This window comes from Macadamia integrifolia, unplaced genomic scaffold (genome assembly GCF_013358625.1).
Source record: "Macadamia integrifolia cultivar HAES 741 unplaced genomic scaffold, SCU_Mint_v3 scaffold281, whole genome shotgun sequence".
NCBI lineage: Eukaryota > Viridiplantae > Streptophyta > Magnoliopsida > Proteales > Proteaceae > Macadamia > Macadamia integrifolia.
This window is the reverse complement of record NW_024868978.1, coordinates 140,194-165,589: the sequence shown is the minus strand read 5'-3', so window position 1 is coordinate 165,589 and position 25,396 is coordinate 140,194. Positions and strand designations below refer to the sequence as shown.

Below are 25,396 nucleotides of genomic sequence, written 5' to 3'. Positions count from 1 at the left end.
CGCCGGTGGTCCAGCAACGGCGATTTGAGAGAAAGATGAAATAGGTCTTGGAATGGGTTATCGATTTGGGTAAAGAAATATTAACCTATGGTAAGGGTATTTTTGATACTTCCTATTTTTAAGGGCATTTTGTATTTAAAATAAAATATAGTTGCTGATGTCAGTAGCTATAGTATATTCCTTAACAGTGACTGACGGTAGGGGGTCTGAGAATAATTTGGGAAACAGAAGGGGTGGTCTTATCATTATGGCATTCTCCAGGGGGGTGGCGTGGTAAATTTCCCTTTTTTTTTTTTTAAATTTTGTTCTTCACTCTTTTCTACTTCAACCTATGATAGTATGATGAGCTCTGTACCCTTTTTTTTTCTCTGCTTTCTTCTCCCTTCTTTCTTCTTCTGTTCATCATACGGTACCTTTTTTTCTTTCTTCTGTACTTCAGTTCTTCACTCTTCTTCAATCTCCGGTTAACTTAACTCTGTACCTGTCTTTTTTTCTTTTCTTTTTTTTTCCCTTCTTTCTTCTTCATTCTTCTTCTGTTCTTCATACAAAGTACCTGATTTTTTTTCTTCTGTTCTTCACTCTGTTGAAGACTACGGTGAGCTCTGTACCTATCTCTTCTTCTCTTTTAAAAAGGTTATATGTATGTATAATGTATAAACCCCTCTTGGTATTCGAGAACTGATCTCCTTTTTCTTCCTTACCTAGTTCTGTTCATCTTTTTTCTCACATGTGATATTTCCTCCCTCTTTTCTTCTACTATTCCCATTCTTCCTACTGCTTATTATTTCTACTAATCTGCCGTTCCCTCTATTTCCTTCCAAGTTTGAGATTGCCATTAAGTAGGTCATCAGTTGCTGAATTGCATTTTGTTCTTAATCTGCCCTATTTTGATTTCAGTTTTTAATTCTGTTTGCTAGTTCTCACCTTTAGTTTAGTTAGTGTTTTCAAAAGCCTAAAACAAATCAATCTTCTAGTGTCTTTCTTCAACATTTCTTATAAATTTCTGTTTTCTGATTTTGATTTCAAATTAGTGTTTAAGGTTCAGAATATGGTTAATATCTAAATCATTTCATTATATTGATGATTGATGATTGATGATTGATGAAGATGAACTTAGTTTATTCACTTTATTGATTTGTTTTCTTGATGAAGATCTTGCATTGATATGAAGTATGAACCTTCAATATCTATTTAGCATATGAGTAACAAGATTCAACTAAGAATTGAGTCAAATAGAATGGTTTTATAAAAAATTTACACAGGAACACTTTAATCAATAAGGCAACGCTTTATGCCCGCCTTATCGCTAAGGCGCTCTGAAAGACCATCAAACGCCTCCGTCGCCTTACTGCCGCCTTAATAACTATGGTTTTGAGGGAGATCTCGTGCCACACCCAGGACTTCAGGAGGCATCGAAGGGGATGCATACTGTCCAAAAAGTATCCTGCTTGAGCAAATAAGAGTAAACCCAATCCACCTAAATCCTTTTCTTCTTAAAAATCACTTTCCAGATCAGCTATAAAGTTCCCGCAGAGTTGACATCTTTGATACGTTTAAGGCCCATACCCCCTTTTTTGGGAAGACAGACTGCAGCCCAATTAAGAAGATGGAGGAATCTAGATGATTCAAATCCTTTCTAGAGGAAGGAAGCAGAGATGGATTCCGACTTTGAAATAGTGGACGTGGGTAACCTATAGATTCTGGACCAGTAGATGGAGAACAGATCTAACAAGCTCTAACCGCCCCGCAAAGGCTAAGAACTTTCCTTTCCATAACTGAAGGTGTTAGAGAAAACACCAAGAAATACGATAAATAAACCAAGAGAGATTGCACAACACAGATTTAACGCGGTTCACACACCAGGGTGGTGTGCTACATCCTCGGGCGAAGAAGAAGTTTCACTATGCAGAAGAGAGATTACACCCAAGCAGAGGCGAGAAAATTTGCCCTGAAACCGTAGCTCGAAAACCCCCCCAAAATACAATTACTTTCTCAACAAGACAACAGTACATTATATACTCCAAGTTGTGGGTAGACCCATCGGCTCACATCGATCCGGTCAAACCATACCGCAGGCACCCCCATACGAGATTAGTGATGGGCTTAGGGCTTGGGCCTATCGGCCCAACCCCTCTGCTTCCATCATAGATCTCAGAAAACTTCCCATTCGGGCGCCACCAAAATATGTCGGAGCGGGTTAATCTTCAAAACGGGTCAAGAATTCAAGACAAACTTAACAGAAGGTGTTATACCCGTGCCCTAAACCCACTTTGTGTGACTGAATGCAGATGAACCACAAGGGGAAGATAGTATCAAAGATTACTGGGTAGCAGCAGTCTTCTGTCGAAGAGGGAGGGATGACCCCACATGCACATGCTACTTATGCCTTAAGAATTGAAAGGGTTTCGAGCCACCAAAGAAGTGTAATCCTCTACCATTAAGGGCAATTACCTGAACCCCAGTAGTGAAATGCACCAAAGTATGGCCCATATACCTGCATATACCAAAGGCACCCTTCACATAGTCATCTGGCCTTATCCCACCCAAAGTGGACACAGACAACCCACATCGGCTGATGGTCACCGGTGGTTCCCTATCAGCCACTGAGCACCCTTCGGTGAGGGTATTGGGAGAAGTGACTTATTTGGCCGTGCTCGGGCCCTCGCACCCGTGCACCTCAAATCACCTCCAATAGTTGGTACAACCTCAGACCACTAGTGCCAATTGGGGAATTAACCCAGTAATGGGTGAAAACCCATTTATTTCTCAAACAGTCCTTAGCTAAATTAAGTTACTATAAATAGAGCCATTAGCTTCTTCACTTCTTTACCTACCAAATTAAGGCAAGATAAGGGAGAAGGGAGAAGGGAGAAGAGAGAAGACGAAGAAGGAGGGAAGCAAGGGAGAAGGAGGTTGGAGCAAGGGAGCAAGGGAGGGATCATCTCCACTCACCACACATTAAGGTGAGTTAAAACTGTCTCCCCTACCTCGATTATATACTTGTCCTCTCTCTCTTACCCCATTCTCCTCACAAGCTAATTAGGAACCCTAACTGAAATCCCCTCTACCCACTTAATTGATTTACAAATTACGTTGGGGATTTTGTATAGGAGACCTAATCTAGTTAATTGAACCACTCACACTTGAGTGTGGAGACCCAATATAGAAAAGCCCCATCTTAAAGCCCCAAATTAGACAACCTAAACCCTTGATTTAGGAATTGGGCCAAACCCTCTATGATCTACCATCCTAACCTAATTGTAAGTTGGGGAAATGGTGTAATACACCTAGAATAGGGGATTGGGATGATCATAGGTAAAATTAGAGACCATTACATGAAGCCCCAACCGAAATTCTTAATTTTGGGGAAAATGATCAAACCCTAGAATCCAAGTAACCTAAACTACTAATTGCATTATCCTTAAGCTAATTAAGGTAAGTAAATGTACATACATGAAACCTAACCCTAGGACTCAAACCCTAACTTGTAAACTAACCTAAAAAGTAAAACTAGGGCCCCAAATGGGAATTGAGGACATCACAGTCACTCAAAAATACCCCATGACTTAGGGAGTAAATCTGGGCAGAGAAGTCCCGGATTTGGGTCCACCGGCTGATGCCCACCGGAGGATCACCATCACTCGGTGAGCATCCACTAGTGGAGATCTTGTAGGTTCTGACCCTTTTTGTAACCTCTTGGATCTATCATCCGGTGAGCTCACCAGTGGGTCACGACCAGCCGTTGAGCCCCCACCGATGAATCATCTAGAACCCTGTACTGACCTTTTTGAATGGTCAATTGACCCATAGGAAGACCTCTATGCTTGATCATTCACCTAAAAACCCTATGTTTTCCAATAGATAGTGTCGTCAAGCGGTGAGGCTACGCGGCGTGGAATCATTGACTGTACACAACTAGTAGGGATTAAAGGTGAGTGAGTGTTGTGATTTATTTTGAGGAGTTTTTTGTTTGTTTACTTTTCCATGTGATTATGAGAATGTGCATTATGAACCCTGCTACTATTTGAGGATTTGAATGTGCATATTGGTGTGTGATGTGGAATGTTGATGTTGGTGAATTATGGATAGTTGGTGTTGGTGTTGGCCAATTGTGAGAGATTATGGTTGGTGTTGATGGATGAGATGCAATATGGCTGAGGTAGTTTCCGGTATTACATGCCCATAGAGTGAGCGTGTGGTTATGGTTGTGGGTGCAATGTGGCTAAGGTAGTTTCCAGTACTGGATTCCCTGTCATAATCACCTTGTTATAATGGGATATGATTCATGATAGATTGTGAGGGAACCAGAGAGGCACAGTTGGACCTTATTTAGAAGCCTAACTATGCACCGCGTGCTTTCCAAGGCACACCGCCACGAGCGCAATGCATCGGGCTAAGAAAACAACCTAAGTGCTACAACCACTTGCCAATAGGGGGTTAGGCATTGGCTAATCCCACCTGTCCGACGTGGCCGGGGTTGTTACTGGTGTCGTGACAAACCCTTCATGGCTGAGGTAGTTACTGATGTTGTGGTTTATAGGGATTATTAATAAGGGCTTATCGGGTACCGAAGAATGCATGTAGGGACCGACATGCTCCTGACTCGCAACTATCTTATATCCCTGGGGGACCAATGGCCCATACCAGGACTAGGGATACCACCTATGTTGTAGTAGCACTAATACACCATCTAGACTTAAAATTTGTTGAATAGGTCTGGATCATGTTATTGCATTCATTTAACATTGTTAATCATTGCAATCAGGATCATGTCATTGAGTTCATTTGACATTGTTAATCATTGCAATCAGGAGTTGCTCTCTACTCCTGATGGATACCAGGTCACCACTGTTGAGGAGATTAAAGAAGTTGCTGTGAACCACTTTAAGCTTCTGTTCAACCCGGAGGTAGGTCCAGCTTCCACCATTCCTGAGGGCCTTATCAACAAGCTTGTTCTTGACAATGATAGCCATTTGCTTTGGGCCATCCCCTCGGACGATGAGATTACTATTGCTATTCTTTCCTATAAAGCCAACAAAGCTCCTGGGCCCGATGTTTTTAGCATGAGATTCTTCACTTCAGCCTGGGACATCATTAAAGAGGATCTCATCAAAGCAGTGAAAAGCTTCTTTTTCAACCCTAGTTGGACAACACTAACTATTTGGATTAGGCCCATTCTGTGAAGCTTTCCTTGCGGAGTAGGGGAAAACTAGGGTATGTTACAGGTCCCATTAAGCCTCCTGCACTAGATGACTCGACATATCCAAAATGGGAGACCGAAAACTCCACTGTTATGACATGGCTGATCTTTTCCATAAAACCTGAGATTGAAAGAAGGTTTATGAGGAAAGAACTTGCCGAAGATATTTAGGACAGTGTTACTAAAACCTTTAGCCGTGTGGGTGACTAGGCCAACGTTTATCAATTACTCAAGAAAGTCATTGGCATGAAGTAAGGGGCTAGGACCATTTCTGAGTACTATAACACTGTCATTAGTCTCTGGGAGGAGTATGATCAGTACAGGGACCTCCAATTGTCCAACCTTGAGGATGAAGCTAAGGTTTACTGGACACTTGAGAAAGAATGGGTTCTTATTTTGCTTGGTGGGTTGAATCTGAGTATGAGCCTATCCGGATGCAGATATTGGGCCGGTCTCCACTTCCATCTCTTGATGAAGTTTGTAGCTATTTGTAGAGTGAGGACACCAGGCGGGTGGCCATGGAGCATGTTCCTTCCCATGAGCAATCAGCTCTTACTACTAGCTCTCAGAGAGATTGGCGTGGTGGTGGCCGAGGCCAAGGCCCACCCCATGGAGATGATAGATGCTGTGATCATTGTCGGAAGTCTGGGCACACTAAAGAGAGATGTTGGGTTCTTCATTGTCGACCTCTTGGCATGCGTGGTGGTTCTAGTGGTACTCGTGGTGGACGTAATGGGAGAGCTAGAGCCCATAATGTTGAGGCCGAGTATGCTACTACAGGGTCTGCTCCTAGCCCACAGGCAGAGCACAGTTCCCTTACTAGGGAGGATATTGCAGCATTCCGTAGGGTCATATCTCAGCTGGGAGGCTTATCATCTACAGTGCCAGATTCCTCAGCTTCCGCCTTGCAGGTTTCTTTATCTGCCCCTTCCACAACACCATCTTGGGTTATTGATTCTGGTGCTACGGATTATATGACTGGTACATCCCATTATTATGATACGTACTCTATTTGTTCCAGTAGAGATAAGGTCAGGGTTGCCGATGGCTCCCTTTCCTCAATTTCTGGTAAAGGTAGCATTCCTATTACTTCTTCCATTTCACTTGATTCTGTGCTTCACGTTCCTGACCATACCCGTAGTCTCTTGTCTGTGAGTCATTTGATAAAATCCTTGAACTTGTGTGTCACTTTTTTCCCTTATCATTTTCTCTTTCAGGATTTAGTGATGAAGAGGATTATTGGCAGTGGGATGAAGAGAAAGGACTCTACATACTGGAACCTTAATCACCTCTTTTGGCTGCAGCTCAGTCTTATGTGTGTGGATGTACTAATAGCAGTTCTGTGGATTCTGTGATGTTGTGGCATCAACGTTTAGGACAATCATCTTTTGTTGTTATGAGGAAACAATTACCTCATTTATTTACTTCTTTTCCTAGTTCCCATGTTTTTCATTGTGAACCATGTATTTTGGCCAAACATTGTCATTCTTCTTATCCTTATCATGGTAATAGATCTATTGTTCCTTTTCACATTGTGCACTCTGATGTTTGGGGACCTTCTACTACTACTTCTCTACTTGGTTTTCGTTATTTTGTTTCATTTGTTGATGGCTTTTCTCGTGCTACTTGGACTGTTCTGATGAAGCACAAGAGTGATGTGTATGATGCCTTTAAAAATTTTTATCATATGATATGTACACAGTTTGAGACCAAAATTAAAATTATTCGTTCTGACAAATGGGGGGGAGTATATATATGGTGGCCTTCAAGACTTTTTTACTGATCATGGCATTATTCATTAGCTAGCTTGTGTTGACACACCTCAACAAAATGGGGTAGTTGAGAGAAAAAATCACCATTTGTTGGAGGTCAGTAGGAGTCTTCTCTTTGGCATGTATGTTCCTAAAATTTTTTGGTCTGATGCCCTCCTTACTGTTGCTTATTTGATCAACCGTATGCCAACACAACTCCTTGGTTCCAAAACTCCCTTGGACATCTTGTCTCTTCAGTCTTCTTCTTTCTCCCTTCCCCCCAAAGTGTTTGGGTGTATCTATTATGTCCATGTTAATAAGTCTTCACGGACTAAACTGGACCCCAAGGCCCTTGAATGCATCTTTCTTGGTTACTCCTCCACTACCAAGGGATATAAGTGCTATCATCCTTCTTCCAGACGAAGACTTCTCTTTAAAGATGTCACATTCCTTGAGTCTACCCCCCTTTTTTGCCTCTTCTCAACATCCTTTTTAGGGGGAGCATAATGGTGGTAAAAAGGCTACTGATGAGATCCCTTTTCTTTCCCTATTGCCTATCTCTCATTTTATGCTTGACATTGGGAAACACAAAGAGGTGGATATTATTGATGTTGGTGATCATTCAAAAGGTGGTCCAGGTTCAGGAAATGAAAAGGAGACCATTATGTACACAAGGAGGAACAAGAAGACATGCCAAGAGTCCTTTGAATCCAACTCCTGAGATCCACCCTCTTTAGTCAGGTAATATCTTTCCTTCCCCATCAGAGTTAGATCTTCTTATTGCTATTAGGAAGGGGAAGAGAGCTTGTACTAATCCTGTAGCCTAGTTTGTTTCCTATGATTCTCTCTCTCCTACAGGTGTTGCATTCACCATTGCTTTCTCATCTGCTTTTATTCTCAAGAATGTTTCTGAAGCTATATCCGAACCCAAGTGGAAGCAAGCCATGACTGAAGAAATGAAGGCCCTTGAAAAAAATTGTACCTGAAAATTGGTTGACCTTCTAAGGGGGAGAACTCCAGTTGGATGCAAGTGAGTCTACATAATCAAGTACCGGGCAGATAGTACTATTGTACAAAGTAAGGTTGGTGGCGAAAGAATACAATCAAGTGTATGGGATTGACTATCAGGAGACATTTTCTCCTGTGGCTAAGCATAACACCATAAGGGTCCTTTTATCTTTGGCAGCAAATAGTGATTGGCCATTATGTCAATTGGATGTGAAGAGTGCCTTTTTGCATGGCGACTTAGAAGAGGTGTATATACAAACTTCTCTTGGCTTTAAGTTCCCTTCTGCTGAAGGAAAAATGTCTTCTCAAGAAGGCCCTATATGGCCTTAAACAGTCTCCAAAGGCTTGGTTTGAAAGGTTCCAACAGACTATCCTGAAGAATGGTTATTCCCAAAGTTAGGCTGACAACACTTTGTTTACCAATTTTGGTAATGGCACTGTTACAACCTTGATTGTCTATGTAGATGACATTGTGGTAATTGGTGATGACAAGACTGAGATAGCCAATCTAAAAAACTACTTAGCCCAGTAGTTTGAGATTAAGGACCTCGGACCCTTAAAATATTTCTTGGGGATTGAAGTGTCTAGATTTAAGAAGGGCATAAATATATGCCAAAAGAAGTTTATTTTAGACCTATTGAAAGAAACAAGAATGTTAGGCTGCAAGCCTGTAAGTTCTCCTATTGAGCACAATCATAAGCTGGGAGAAGATGTTGGCCCTTCTCTTGTTGATGTAGGAAAATATCAAAGGCTAATTAGGAAGCTCATTTATTTGTCCTTGACTCATCCAGACATTACTTATGCAGTGGTGGTGGTGAGTTAGTTTATGCATGCTCCCACGAGTGGGCACTTGGATGCGGTTTACTATATTCTTCGGTACTTAAAGTCCTCTCTAAGAAAATGACTACTTTTTGCCAAGCATAACGACATGAGAATAGAAGGCTTCACTGATGCAGATTGGGCTGGCTTAGTCTCTGATAGGAGATCTACTTCAGGTTATTACATATTTGTTGGTGGAAACCTCGTTACATGGCGAAGCAAGAAACAAGCTGTGGTGGCTCGGTCTAGTGCAGATGCAGAATTTAGAGCCATGGCTCATGGAGTGTGTGAACTTCTCTGGTTGAGAAGGCTGGTCCAAGAGTTGGGATTTGAACTGAGGCACTTATGAGGCTTTATTGTGACAACAAGGCTGCCATAAGTATAACTCACAATCCTGTGCAGTATGACAGAACAAAACACATAGAGGTGGAAAGACACTTCATTAAAGAGAAGATTGACACTGGTTACATATGCACACCTTTTGTGAGGACTGAAGATCAGCTGGATGATATCTTCACAAAGGGTCTTCTTCATCATCAGTTCAGTTCTTTGCTGTCCAAGCTGGGAATGCATGATATTTATTCTCCAGCTTAAAAGGGAGTGTTAGAGATATTAGTTATGTTTCCCTAAGGGCAGTTTAGTAATTTGTCGTTATATATTTTATTTTCATTTCCCTTCTTAGGGAGGTATGTGTAATATCATGTAAATATATTAGTGAAGTAATATATTGGTGTTAGTGAGACTTTACTCACAACACACACATTCTACCATACTTCTTCTTCATCTTCTTCCTCTCCAACCCTTTCTCCTTCTTCTTCCTCTTTCTCTCTTTCTCCCTTGTTAATCACAAACCTTGCATTCTAACTGTTAGTGTCTTCAGATCCATTCCAACAAAGGCAATAGGTAGGGGGAACATAAGGATGTGACAGTAAATGAGAAATGCTTGGGTTGGGAGACAGTTGGAGAGGGCTCGCCAAACTGTTAAGGCATGATGGGCGATGTGACTAGGGAACCATACAATCTTGTGCCGAGGGACAGAAGGTCATCTGAATCGGATAAGGTACCAAGCAGAAGAAAGAGCTGAATCTGCCAGAGGGGGAATGGGACCAGATGACTTGATCAATGCTGGCATGGGGGGAGGGAAGGAGGACCAGAGGGAAGTGAGAGAGTGAGGAGAGGAAAAGGGGGGGGGGACCAATCACCATTAAAGATAATAGAGGACACTAAGAGGTCTTTGGCCAATCCGGAGGAGTAGACAGCTCTAGGACCAAGATTCGAGAGAACACTGGAGGAATGCCAATTATTGAGCTAGAGGAAAGTAGAAAAATCATCTCCGATGGATGTAGAAATGGCTCTAAGGCAATGGGTTTGGCATTCAGGAGCTGATACCATACCCACGAGGAGTTTTTCTCCCTCTTTTCGTTCTTCCTTTTACTTGATTTCATGTACCACATGTGCTTCATAATCCTGCACACAAACCAATATGAAAGTTAGAATAAGAATCAATTTCATATAATATAAAAAATAAAAAGGTAGACTAAACAATAAGGTGTTTGCTCAGCTCACTAGGCAGACCAAGGTGTCCAAGGCGAAGCCCAGGTGACCAAGGCAGTCTCCTTTCCTACATCCAATAAGGTGAAAACATGCTTTGGCCCTCGGATTGCTCCTGGACACCTAGGTGATGCCTTGACAACTAAATTTATTTGTTTGGTATACATTTACTGTTGGTGTACAGATTAGGTTTGGATTTTCCATATACTGCATTCCAGTGGGTCTTTTTATCTTTTTCGAACGTGAAGCCTGAAGGTTATGAGAATTTATTGCTTTTTTTATGATTCCACAGATTAACAAAATGAAGGCCCCAAGTGAGGAAATGGGTATTGCATCACAACCAAGGTATATAATTGAAACTTATTTAATCACGTTAAGTTCTTAATTCAAAGTTATTCTTCTCTATGTACTCTCTTTACTCAAAAGCGAGTAAATGTAGCAGTTAAGAATTTATTGGTCTATTATATTTTATTGATATATCTTTTTCATTTATTTAAATTTGACTTCGTTATCCTCGAATATGCATTGTTGTCTATTGGTGCAGAAAATCAACATCCAAACAATCTGGGACAATACCTAGTCGTAAGTGAATATATATTTTCTTCCTTCCTACTTTTTACTTAATTAAGATCATCATTTTTTTGTGTATATTTATCCCCCTCTTGATTATGGCATAGGTTTGGAAATCACATTAGAAGCTGAAGGGATACTCCCTTTGATAGACATTTTCTGCAATCATAGGAAAGTCCAGCTCAATATATCCAAGGGTCAATGAGGATTACTTAATTTTTCTCTTTCTTTGTTGATTTCCCTTCTGTTGAGTTCTGCCTGTTTGTTTTTCTGGTTGTATTATATTCTTTATCTCAATGAAATATCTATAATTTAACTATCAAAACATTTTTTTTTTGGGTAGCAAGCCAGTAGCTTGGCTAGCACTTAGTCATTCTCACCATGTGGGATGCTTAAGCCTATTCTCTTTGACCTTTTACGTTGATCATACTGTACTGCATATGTGCAGGAAGTACCATATTCTATATCATAAAGTGATTCAGTATGTGATATTGAATTATGATAATGTATGTAACCTAAATCATCCAAATGATAATTAAGCACTTGGCTGAACCTGTAACCAGGTAGGCATTCTATTGATTGAGGCTGTGTTTTGCGTTTGGACATTTGGTGTCCCAACAGCCAGGCCAATCTATTTATTGTCGTATCACATAGATTTTTGTCTGCAGCACAGGAACTTCCTGCTTTCCCTTCCAATCCAATTCCCACATCCCATTAGAAATAAAAGTGTTAGAATATATGTATTAGGGGTACATTAGGAACTGTCTTATGTTAAGTTGTCCTTATATGAAATTTTTTTTATTTCTCTTATTTCTCTTTCAACTCCCTTAGGGAGGAATATGTACTTCCCAAAAACATTATTTGAATCTAATATAGATGAGATGAGAAACAAGCTTATTCATGTTTTGCTACTCACTTCCTCTTCTCCTTCTCTCATCTTCTCTCCTTCTTCTTCCTTCCTCTCTTCCATCTTCTTCCCTCATCTCTAACCTTAGTACTTCTTATTTCTAACTTGGTATCAAAGCTGTACAAAGGTTTGAGAGTCGACTAATCTTCCTTGTTCCATTCTTTAAGTCTCTCTTGGAACCCTAAAAGAAAGAGGGGTCCATAAGAGGCTATACTATGTAAGAAAGTATACAAGAAAGCCTAATGGAGTCGTAGAAACATGTTGAAGGCACTTGGAAGGAGATTTGAAGGCTACAAACACTGATTGGAGCTCACACGGAGAGGAGAAGCCCACCACAGCACTACCGCCTGTTTCTGGTTCGACTTCTTTTTTCTTTCTCATCCATGCTGGGTTGGGAGTGTGGAATAGCTCAAAAGAATCACCCAGGGGTCTATATTTGACTCCCCAAGCCTCGCTTCCTGATTTGTTGTGCTGTTGGAGCACTACCCCATTTCCTATTTGCTGCCAGGTATCGCCAGTTTCTGGTTTTTCAGCTTATATAGTCTGAAATGGATGGTCGAGTACGTGTTGGTTGTGTTTGCTAGATGTTTTCTCTCGTATGATGCTTGTGTGTGGATGTTGGATGAAGCTCCTTAGTTAAAGTGTTTTTTTATTGACTTTGCATCAAGTGTGTATGGTTTGCTAGCTTCTTGTTTTTTTGGAGTTCCGAGAAGAAGGCTTTTTTGGGGCTGGTGTTCCCCCTTGGATTGTTTTTTAGGGGAATCATTACATTATCTGATCTCATGGAACATCTGGAAGCTACATTGGGTGGGTCGAGTAGTACCAACCCCAGTTCGATTGTCTTTGACAATCTGAACACCCATATTTCTCTTGTGAAGTTGGATAGTACCATAGTTGCCACGGCGCCAAGGCGAACCAAGGCGGTGGAGGGTTGTCTAAGCGCTTAGGCGATAAGGAGACTGCCTTAAGGCGAACAAGTGTTATTTTTTATTTTTCCTATTTTCTAACATTATTTAGTAAGTTATATATACCTTGTATCATAAAAAATCAATATTAAGCCACATCAAGTCATTAAAAATCAACATTTAACCACATCAAATCATAAAAATTAACATTAAGTCATTAAGTTATAAAAAATCAACATTTAGAGAAATGCTTTTATTCTATTATAAGTTTGACTGGTCAAATGATTTTATTTTTACATGAGACTTTTTGTATTAGTTATAACATAAAACCAACTTTCTAACAAGTCTAAGATTACTTAAATCTGAGTTGCAATGACAAAGTTATGCTTCAGTCAAACTTATTTTTAAGTGCGTGAATACTGTTAAAATCGCTTGAATGAAAGTAATTTTATGAATATCAAAACAAAATATTATTTTACCGGACTTTTGGTTTTTAGCAATGTTTTAACATGATAGAATTTATAAAATTTTCATAATTGAGAAAAACCCCAGCTTTAAAAGTTAAAAATTGTCCCTATAACCAAAATCCAGTTTTTGTTCTTGGACTGGGGAGTTGACTTTTTATCCTTTTGGAATTTGATTTTTAAACTATTTTTATTGGATTCAAATAGGGGGTATTTGCTTATTTATGAATAATATCTTAAGTAAATTTGGCATAACTAAGTGCTAAAACACAAGGCGACATGCAGTGCAACAAGGCGGCTGTCACCTAGGCAACTATGTACAACATAGTACCAACTACTTAGATTGGTCACATTCTGTGAAGCTATCCCTGCGCAGTAGAGGAAAGATAAGGTATATTATTGGGGCTATCAGGGCTCCCGCTGTCGCAGACCCAGTGTACCAGAAATGGGAAACTGCAAACTCCACTGTCACAACTTGGCTACTTTTCTCCATCAAACCTGAGATAGGTAGGAGATCTATAAGGAAGGAAACTACTAAGGATATTTGGGATAGTGTCTTTAGGACCTATGACAGGGTAGGTGACTCTGTGAAGGTCAGCCAGCTTCTTCAGCAGGCTCTCTCTATGAAGTCGGGAACTAAGTCCATTTCTGACTACTATAATACTTTTATTGGACTCTGGGAGGAGTATGATCATTACCAAGATCTTCATTTGACCAATCTTGATGATGAAGCCAAGGTCTATAGATCTCTTGAAAAATAGCGTGTTCTGATTCTTCCAAGTGGGCTGAATTCAGAATATGAGTAGATCCAAATTCAGATCTTGGGCTGGTCACCCCTACCTACACTTGATGAGGTGTGTAGCTACCTCCTGAGTGAGGAGACCAGGAGAGGTGCCATGGATTCTACACCTTCACTTGAGCGCTCTGCTCTTTCCTCCACTACTCACAGAGAATGGCATGAAGGCGGCCGAGGTCAAGGGACATCCTTTGGAGATGACAGAGATAGACGATAGTGTGATTATTGTGGGAAACCTGGTCACACTCGAAAGGTGCTGGGTCCTTCATGGCTGTCCTAGTACATGTGTTGGATCTACTGGCACATGTGGTGGTCGCAGAGGAGGGGCTATAATCCATGCTACTATGACAAAGACTGACACTAGAGACCTCGCATAGGCAGATACCAACTACTTCTCTAGGGATGATATTGCAGTGCTTCACCGGTTCATGTCTCAGTTTGATAGCCCGTCTACCTCATAGGATGTCTCAGCTTTTGCTATGCATGTTACCACCTCTGCACCTTCCATAGCTCCATCGTGGATCATTGACTGCCACTGACCACATGACTGGTACATCCCATTACTATGACTCCTACTCCATTTGCTCTAGTAAGGATAAGATCCGGGTAGCTGATGGTACTGTCTCCTCTATCTCTGGTAAAGGTAGTATCCCCATTACCTCTTTTGTTTCACTTGCTTCTGTTCACTATGTTCCTAATCTTACCTTGAACCTATTGTCTGTGAGCACTTTAACTAAAACCTTGAATTGTTGTATCAGATTTTTTCCTTCTCATTGCCTTTTTCAGGATCTGGGGACGAAGAGGATTATTGGCTGTGGACGTGAGGAGGGTGGCTTATACCGTCTTGAGCCGCAGTTACCTTTTTTGACTACACCATAGTCCTATGCATGTGGCCGTAGTGATGCTAGCTCTTTAGACTTTGTGTTGCTTTGGCATCAACATTTGGGACATCCCTCTTTTGTTGCTATAAGAGAACAATTATCTCACTTGTTTACATCTTTTTCTCCTTATATATTTTATTGTGAACCATGTACTTTTGTTAATCATTGTCGTTCATCTTATCATTATCATGGTAATAGATTTGTTGTTCCTTTTCACATTGTGCATACTGATGTTTGAGGACCTTGTCCCACTACCTCCCTCTTTGGCCATCGTTATTTTGTTTCTTTTGTTGATGATTTTTCTTGTACTTTGACCATTCTTTTGAAGCATAAGAGTGATGTTTATGATGCTTTAAAAGAATTTTATAAAATGGTCTATACCCAGTTTGAAACCAGGATCAAAATTGTCCAGTCTGATAAAGGGGGGAGTACATGTATGTTGGTTTACAAGACTTTTTTACTGATAATGGTATTATCCATCAGCTTGCTTATGTTGATACACCCGAATAGAATGGGGTAGTTGAGAGGAAAAATCGCCATTTGTTAAAAGTTGGTAGAAGTCTTTTATCTGGTATGCATGTTCCTAAAACTTTTTGGTCTGAAGTTGTTCTTGCTACGGCTTTCCTTATCAATTGCATGCCTACCAAAATTCTTGGGTCTCAAAACCCAATTGCACTCTTATCTCCTCAGTCTTTTGCTTTCACTCTTCCTCCCAAGGTGTTTGGTTGTGTTTGTTATGTGTATGTTAACAAATCCTCTAGCCCCAAACTCGATCCAAGGTTCTTAAATGCCTCTTCCTTGGGTATTCTTCCACCACTAAAGGCTACAAGTGTTATCACTCTTCATCTCGTAGGCGATTTCTTTCCAAAGATGTCACATTTCTTGAGTCTGCCCCTTACTTTGCCCCTCATCAGCATCCTCTTCTGGGGGAGAATGGAAATGAAAGTGAAAAGGCTGCTGATGCCATTCCGTTTCTTACCCTATTGCCTCTTACTCATTTTTCCTTTGATATTGGTAAACATAAATAGGTAGATGATGTTGCTACTGTAGATGAACCTTGTACAGATAAGGCACCTGTTATTGTATACACAAGACGGATAAAGAAGACTTGCCAAGAGTCCTCTTTGGATCCACATCCCGAGCTTCCCCTTCCTTAGTTAGGTAACATCTTCTCTCCTCATTTGGAATTGGATCTTCCTATTGCTGTTCGTAAAGGTAAGAGAGCTTGTACTAATTCTATAGCCCAATTTGTTTCCTATGATGCTCTCTCCTACAGGTGTTTTTACAGCTATTCTTTCTTCTGCTTCCATTCCCAAAACTGTTACTGAGGCTATGTCAGACCCTAAGTGGAAACAAGTCATGTCATAGGAAATGATAGCTCTTGAGAAGAACTGTACCTGGAAACTGGTTGACCTTCCCAGGGGGAGAATCCCAGTTGGATGTAGATGGGTCTATACGATTAAGTACCGATCAGATGGTGGCATTGAGAGGTACAAGGCAAGATTGGTGGCCAAAGGGTACAGTCAGATGTATGACTTTATAAGAGTTATTTTATCTGTGGCAGCAAATAGATATTGGCCCTTATATCAGTTACATGCATGGAGATTTAGAGGAGGAAGTGTATATGCAGCCCCCTCCTGGCTTCAAGTTTTCGACAGCCGATGGTAAGGTGTCTATTAAAGAAAGCACTTTATGGTCTGAAGTAGTCACCAAAGGCTTGGTTTAAGAGGTTCAGACAGGCCAGTTTGAAAAATAGATATTCCTAGAGTCAAGCAGACCACACATTATTTACCCGAAGAGGCAATGGCACCATCATAGCACTGACAGTGTATGTTGATGATATTGTGATAACTGGAGATGATAATGAGGAGATAACTAGGCTAAAACCATATTTGGCTAAAAAGTTTGAGATTAAGGATCTAGGACATTTGAAATATTTCTTGGGTATTGAAGTGTCAAGGTCTAAGAAAGGAATCAATATATGCCAGAGAAAATTTGTTCTAGATCTGTTGAAGGAAACAAGAGTGCTAGGTTGTGAACCGACAAATTCTCCTATTGAGCAGGATCATAAGCTAGGAGAGGATTGTGGCCCTTCCCTTGTTGATGCAGGGAAATACCAGAGGCTAGTGGGGAAGCTGAGTTATCTGTCTCTGACTCGCCTAGACATTTCTTATATAGTGGGAGTTGTGAGCCAGTTTATGCCTGCACCCAAGAGTTGGCACTTGGATGCTGTGTACCGTATCCTTAAATACTTGAAGTACTCTCTAGGAAAAAAACACTTTTGTATGCCAAGAACAATCACTTGAGGGTAGAAGGCTATTCCAATGCTGATTGGGCTGGATCCATTTCTGATAGGAGATCTACATTTGGTTATTGCACATTCGTAGGTGGTAACCTGGTCACATGGAGAAGTAAGAAACAACCGGTTGTAGCTATATCCAATGCAGAGGCTGAGTACGGAGCAATGACTATGCTGTTTGTGAGCTCACTTGGCTGCGTTAGTTGGTTCTCGAGTTGGGGGTATGACACTGAAGGACCTATGAGACTCTATTGTGACAACAAAGAAGCAATAAGCATTGCTCACAACCTAGTGAACAAAGCACATCGAAGTAGACCAGCATTTCATCAAGGAGAAGATTGATTCCGGTAATATCTGCACAACTTTTGTGAGGATAGGTGATCAATTGGCAGACATCTTCATCGAAGGACTCATTCGTCACCAGTTCAGTACCCTCTTATGCAAGCTGGGAATGTATGACATTTATTCTCCAGCTTGAGGGGGAGTATTAGAATATATGTATTAGGGGTACATTAGGAACTATCTTATGTTAAGTTGTCCTTATGTGTAATTTCTTTTATTTCTCTTATTTCTCTTTCACCTCCCTTAGGGAGGAATATGTAATTCCCTAAAACATTATTTGAATCTAATATAGGTGAGATGAGCAACAAGCTTATTCACATTTTGCTTTCACTTCCTCTTCTCCTTCTCTCATCTTCTCTTGTTCTTCCTTCCTCTCTTCCATCTTCTTCCCTCATCTCTAAACTTAGTACTTATTTCTAACTAAAAGCTCCCCATATTTTTGGTAGTCTAAACCACAACTCATCATCAAAATCAAACCTTCACTAAATGAAGAATTACCAACTCATTGGAATTTTTATTCCATGGGCCTAAGCATAGACTTAATGATCCTAATTCTTTTAATGGATCTGAACACCCAAATTATTCTAATGGATCTTTATTATGCTTTGGACAATTTGGAAAATTCAATTGTGGCACCCATTAGCTAACTTTTCCCAAGTCATGGGTTAATCTAGTAAAGTTATGAACCATCAGTTCATGGGTGCTTTGTTGGATGTCAAGAGAATACAGGGCTACAACCTTCAGATGAGAAAAGATTAAATGGAGAGCTGAGTTCTTTATTATGAAATTTTGGGTTGTTACCATCTGAGGAGCAATGTTCCTTTGGATTGAACTGGTTCCCTGAACCTCTGTAACTTATGCAGGGTACAACAATAGGTCGAAGAATCCTAAATGTACTTGAGACATATTCTTCATATTCTCTGTATGGGTATAACTGCCTTGACATTATGATTACATTGCAAGAACCTTCAAAACATAGTTTCAACTTCCACATTTGTACTTTGCTTCTTAAAATTGATCAAGACAAAATTTTGTTGTACTATCTGTTTCACTGCACCCCTCCCAAAGCCTCTCCTTGCATCTTTTATTGCTTTGAGGTAAATAAAGCCATGGTTTTGAGTATCGGCCAACATGTATCGGTATTGGTGGTTAACTGGGTATCGATGTGATACTTATTTTCCAAAAAAAATTGTATCGTCTGGTAAGGTTGATACAGTCTGATGCGGGACCAATACGGGTTTACACTTGATACACTTCATTCAAACCTGCAAACAGAAACTGTAGTGATGTGAAACTGAGAGCAACCAAAGGCCTTGGAAACTTGTTAATTCTTTTCGATATGAGTTGGAAGAAATCATCTAATATGAAAAACAACCCTAATATCTTCACCATTTCAACAAGTTTTGGGGATTTTCTATGCTCAAATCATAGATTGAAACAGATTTGGGCGAAAAAGTGATAAAGTTGCAGATCCTTTTTTTTTTTTTTTGAGGTGCTCAAAACTCTCTTACTTTTTTTTGGTTATGCGTCACAAGATTAGGTAAAATGACTCAAATCCTTGCATCAGTCTGTTATATATATATATGTGTGTGTGTGTGTGTGTGTGTGTGTGTGTATTTGCATTTGCTTAATGAGATGTTTTCTTCAAACCGTATTTTGTGTATCATAAGCACATCCATGCATTTCTTGACCATTTCCATGCGTATCTTGCATCTATCCAATACGATACAATACAATACATCTCTTAAAATGACCACTCCAATATGATACTCGATACTGATACTTAAATCCTTGAATAAAGTGCTTCCTTCTATTGTTTATCTGCACGGAGTTGCAGAATTCTTCAGGACTTGAATCCAATCGCTGGTCTAGAATACACACTGGCTGCAGTTATTCTGTGATTCAAAGTTTATGAAAATCATGTACTTGGAACTACTAAAACATGGAGTTATTGATTGTATCTGTAGCCACATGCTTTTCCTAATGTAATTTTATTTCATCAACTGCTATGATTGTCAACTTCTCTTATCACTAGTCTGGGTTTTGAAGAAGTTTCTACTTTTATTGATCTTTCAATTGATTCATTTTTTAAAGCATACTGAGTCTTAGTAGCCACTCTTACCACAACAGCTTTTCCTTGTAGTGGCACCTGGGTTAAGTAGTCAATCAGATGGAAGGTCAAGCAATATTGTCTTAGATCGTCAATTTGAGGAACGATTGGAATCAGTTAGAAGGTGCCTCTAAAATATTGTTTATGTTATAAATCTATTTTTTATTTATTTATTCTGGATTAATATAAGCAGTGGATGAGAGAGGTAAAAGGGACTACCAAAACTCTTTTCTGGCTCTCCATACCATATTATAAATTCAACTAGGGAAATTGCTTGGTGTTGTGGTAAACACTTGGGCTGCCAGTGTGAAGATATGTGGTTCAAGTCTGTCAGCAGCCACTTCGCACAAAAATGCCATAGTTTTGGACCGTCTCCAATCCATCCCTCCCTGGACCCAGCAAAAGTGGGGCTTGCATTGGATTGCAGCCCTTTTCATTTTGAAATTTAAGTATGTCGCATGTCAACTCTAATTACCGCCCTTATTAGGAGCATGTTGGAGATTTCTGGCATATGAATCTGTACACTTTTTAACTCCTTCACAATGGAGATCCATCTAAGAACTTTAGCACGATTTCGGTATAAGTGCCAAGGATGTCTTTGCCTATCCTAAAATTCTTCAAAATGTCTTAGCATGTACTTTTGTGTTTATATGCCCAATTATATTCATTTTGTCAATGGTACTAGTCCAAGCTCCCCCCCCCTTTTTTTTAGCATTAAATTTGAGATTGGTCTCTTGGCCTTGAATCTCTTTCAATTATTCTCAGGTCTGCAATCGGGCAGAAAAAATCAGAGGAAATCAAACAATATGCAGCAATTGACTATGATGCTCCCATTGAGTCAGAGAAGAGTACAATTGGATTTGGTACGAAGGTAAGTGCTCCATCTCTCCTAGGCTGAGAAATGTTATAAATTTGTAGTTCTGGAATACTCTTCATGTGTACACGGGAACACTGATTGGAACTTGATCATGGAATAGGTTGGAGTAGGGGTAGCTGTTGTGGTGTTTGGGTTGGTTTTTGCTCTTGGAGACTTTCTTCCCTCTGTAAGGTATGGAATAGGTTGTAGTAGATCAAGGTTTTCTTGTTGTGTTTATTTTGCTCATAGCATGAAAATTTTGTTTATGGCCATGTCATTGTGGCAGAATAATCATTATGTGAAATCTATTTAACCTAGCTGGTAGGAAAATTTTATATTTTGAGATCGGTTTTATACTGTTATTATCTTTATTATAGTTACTTTTCCAGTAGTTACAGTTGGCTAAATCTAATTGTGAAATAATTCCTTAATGAAATCTTAATTCCTCGGTGTGTTCCCCGTGATCAAAATCATTATGTCAAAAGAGTAAGAAAAATGTTGGAAAAACATTGTCTTATAGGTAGCATTGTTGTCATGATTAGCATTTTGTCTTGTGCCATATATTGTTGACAAGGAGGAAAAAATCCAACAGGGTGTTAGGCCTTCATGTGATGGGAGGATGAGCTTAAGAAGTCTTGTATAGTCCTCATTTGGGTTAGTTTTTCTGTAATTTGGGGGTTAATGGTAATTTTATATTTGTATTGTTTTATTTATATACAGTGGAGTGCTTCAAATTTTGTTTAGTTTTGTTTTTTGCTAATAAACTTTCTTATTTAAGTTTTCAGATAAGAAAGAGTAATTTCTTCTTCCAGCCTTATTTGATGTCACTTTTCTTCGAGCCTTATTTTTGCAATTCTTCTATGAGTCCAAGTTCTTATGAATCCAATTTGATTTGAGAATGCTCGACAAAAATACTTGTGAATTTTCAGTCATAACAGTCATATGATCCAGGGACGGTCAATAAGTTTGTTCAATTTGACATGTTGAATGTAACCAGAGTTAATTTTTTCCTTGATTAGTGCGAATCAACTTCAACATGTTTCGTATAATGATCTTGCTAATGATAGCATTGTTGTCACAGTACAACTGCATGGAACCCTCAGTTTCAGACCCCAATTCTTGAACTAGTCTCTTCAACCATAGGAGGCCACATACTCCCTGTGCCATGGCTCTAAACTCTGCCTCTGCCTCTGCCCTAGATCTGGCTACCACATATTACTTATTTACTTCTCTAGCTTACCAGGTTCCCACCTATAATGGTGCAGTATCCTGATGTAGTGATGTGGACCTACCAAATTTCTCTGTATTCTGGCACATATCTCCCAGTGAATATAGGTTCCTATCACCGATGATGGTCCAGGGTATGCCCTAGTACTTTTGATCATCTTTAATAAATCATCTTGTAGCTTATTCTGCGTAGTTCTCGCCCCCAGACCTTGCAGATGCGGAAGCCTCATGCATCGGGGTACGACCTTGCAGCTTATTCTGCAGTACAGTATCTAAACGTAAAGAAGCGAGTGGTGCTCATAGAGCAGCTCACAAACCTATTACTAGACGCATTAGCATGCTTTGACGTGGCAGTGCAGTCAAATAGGTGCCTTTAGCTATATTGGAGCACTTGATTGTTGGCTTTGCCATATCTTGCTGCTGAATTAATGAATAGATAGATAGTCAATGGTATGACAGACAGTGCTGCCTACACATAATTTAATTTTCGAGGTCGAGCAGTTTCAATTTCACCACAGGATTGCAAATGAATGCTGGTTGGGCCATTGTCCCTCATGAAACAATGGAGACCGGTGGGCACGATTGATTCCTTCCTCCTTGACCATGGCTTTTTCCTATTCTGTTTCTCGGAGGATCAAGATAGGTTGATTTGCCTGAAGGGAGGCCCCTGGTTTGTTGGCAGGTCACCAATCTCTTGAGGTCTTGGCACCGGCACATGCTTCTCGATAAGGCTGACCTCTCTACCATCCCCCTTTGGGTCACCCTGCTGGGATTCCTTTGCACTTCTGGTGCTCCGACGGTCTCAGTACTGTTGGTCTTGTCTTGGGAAAACCCATTTGCTCTGATGCTTGAACCAAAAGTAAAGACCGTCTTGCCTTTGCAAGAATTTGCGTGGAGGTATCTGCTACGGATGATCTTCCAACCTTCATCTCCATTCAAGACAGGGACGAATTTTCCTTCCAGCAATCTGTTCACTACGACTGGAAGCCCCTCCAATGCTTGGAATGCATAGTCTTTGGCCACAACACTGCCTCTTGCTCCTTGAAGTCAGCTACTAGAGATCCCATTGGTGACTTGCAGATTGACCCTTCTTGTCCCGTTAACCTCTGTGATAGGTCCTTAATGTCTGAAAGAGGTTGCCGTCCATCTCTTCGTCCTTCGGCGAGCGGCAGAGGACGAAACCGACGAAACATCCTCCCAAAACAAGTTGGGATTTCCCAGGCATCCTCCGTCAGAGGACCCCTGGACAAAGAGATGCCTTTACATGTTTGACAAAACCGATTTGCCCCCCTGGGAGAAGACGCTGACAGCATCGAAGCTCGAACTTTGCTTGTCGGTTCTGCTGATGGTGACATCCAAGACCTTCCTCTTGTAATTCTTCAGCTGATTCCTCTGGCTCGACATTCGACGGCAGCACATCCGACTCTGACATCAGTACCGCGGACCCTGATGGAGACCTCTCGTCCTCGGGTTCTCGTGCCTCAAAGTCTCCCTCTCCAGCGACGGAACCAATGGTGACATCTTCTAGATGCATCTCAACTCCTTTTTCGAAGGCGCTAGTTGATTCCCCTCTTATCATCGTGGATGAAGCACGTGCCTCTGACAGCACATCTTCGTTCCTCTCAGAGAACTATAGTGGGCTTCCTATTGTGAATGTTATTGGGCCTAAACCCTTAGACCAATCTTCTGGGCCGGACATTCTGGACCAGCCCATCCCCAAAACCTTAGTTTCGACCAGCCATTCTGGGCCCCCACCCTCTTCCCAAGCCCAAAACCCTTCTCCTCATTCTTTGACCCTTATCCATTGCAATTCGGACTCAAATTTGGACCTTTCTTTGACCCACAAAAGCATTTCATCTGCTTCACCCGATAGCCCCTCCACATCTGAAAGAATTAAACCGATGTGTTCTCTCAAAAAGACCAAGTGAAAACTAGCTACCAAGTCTTCCTTGCGCCATGGCTCCCAACTCACCCTGTCCCTGCCTCCCACCAGTGTTCCCCGGGCATATCAGAGATGAAGTAGGTCCCGGCCTAATGTAGACTCTACTGGTTCCGCCTCCTGGGACCATTTGCAGCCCTCTCCCTTGTGTAACTGATGTCTCAAGGCTTCGTATGGAACTCCAAGAGCCTCAATTGCCCTTCCAAACATACGGCTGTGCGTCACCTTATTAAAGAGCTCAGGCTCTCCTTTTGTTGCCTCCTGGAAACCCATGTCAAAGAGCCCAACCTGTCCAAAATCATTTCCTCCATTTCTCTTGGCTGGTATTTTTTGTCCAACCATTCCTCTCACCCCAATGGTCACATTTGCTTTCTGTGGGACAGTACTAAACTCAGTGCCACCCCTATTTCCTCCTCCTAATACCTTCACCTTTCCATCTCAGACATTGCCTGCAGCTCCAAATTTTTCCTCACATCTATTTATGCTTCCAACAGGGTAGCTGACTGTGACAACCTCTGGAATGACCTTAGACTAATTGCCAGCCAAATCGACTCCCAACCATGGGGGATATGTGGGGACTTTAATGTGATCAGATTTAACCATGAGAAGTAGGGAGGAGATACTCTGGACATGGCTTTTGTTGACCTTAGATGGTCTGGATTGAAATATACCTAGAATAATAAAAGATTGGGCCAGACCCGCATTGCCTGCAAATTAGACAGAATGCTTATTATTAAGATTGAGATGTTAGCTCAATCAGCGACAGGGGCGATGGAGGCAATTATGTCCTATCGATCCCTATCTCTGTATTAGGGCTGACTAGATGTTTAAGGGTATTTTTGTACCTGTTTATTTGTTTCTAATATATAAATATTAGGGTCTAGCTTGCTGCGGACTATTCTGGTCTGATCGCAGGTTATTCCCCTCTCTTGAGAGTATCTCGATCTCGCCTCTCTCTCTTCTTCTTGTCTCTTCTTTTCTTCTTCTCTTTCTCTTTCTCTTCCTCTTTCTCTGGTTTGATCACAGGTATCTGGGATTGTAACACTTATTAATAAAGTATGGCTCACGGCCTTTCCTTCCTCTTATGCCTCCTTTGAAGCCTCTGACACCTCAGACCATAGGCCCATCTCCCTCTTAATCCAACTATATACTTCTTTTGGTCCAAAACCCTTCAAATTCTATGACATGTGGATCTCCCTCCCTGACTTTCCCACCATCGTCAAGGAAGCTTGGTTAAAGCCTGTCCATGCCTTCTCCACCCCTCTCTTAGCCATGGCCAAAAAACTGAAGAATGTCAAAGCTACCCTCAAAGCTTGGAATACTAACTCCTTCAGGAATATTTCTTCTCATGTTATTGATTGCAGGAATAAGCTCACTTCCATCCAGATTCAGCTGCAGTCTGATCCCCTTAACTACACTCTAGCTGATGAAGAAAAGGTTGAGGCAGCCAATCTCTTCACCCTTCTTGCCCAAGAGGAGAGCTTCGTGAGACAAAAATCCAGGATTAATTGGTTGGAACTTGGTGGCTTCAACACTGCCTCCTTCCACAGATCAGTAAAGGCTAGGAACAACCTTAACTCTATCACCAAGCTGACTAACTCTGAGGGTAATCAGGTTCACAAAGTGGAGGAGATCAAAGATGTGGCTGTAAACTATTTCAAGAACCTATTCATAAAGGATCCTACTCCTCCCACCTCCTTTCCAGATGGTCTCCTAAATAAGTTCATTCTAGCGAACTTGTCTACCTCTCTTATGGCCATCCCCACTGAGG

At 40.9% G+C, this 25,396-nt stretch overlaps 1 protein-coding gene across 2 annotated transcripts in view; it reads left to right on the top strand.

The window, feature by feature from the left end:
* Nucleotides 1-25,396, top strand: part of LOC122067282 — a 132,809-nt gene that overhangs the window by 9,000 nt on the left and 98,413 nt on the right. For both annotated transcript variants that reach the window (XM_042631115.1, XM_042631116.1), the window contains exons 3-7: nt 10,622-10,674; nt 10,874-10,911; nt 19,637-19,727; nt 20,369-20,474; nt 20,581-20,651. In XM_042631115.1, coding sequence (XP_042487049.1) covers nt 10,622-10,674; nt 10,874-10,911; nt 19,637-19,727; nt 20,369-20,474; nt 20,581-20,651 — 359 coding nt within the window. The remainder of the gene's footprint in view (nt 1-10,621; nt 10,675-10,873; nt 10,912-19,636; nt 19,728-20,368; nt 20,475-20,580; nt 20,652-25,396) is intronic.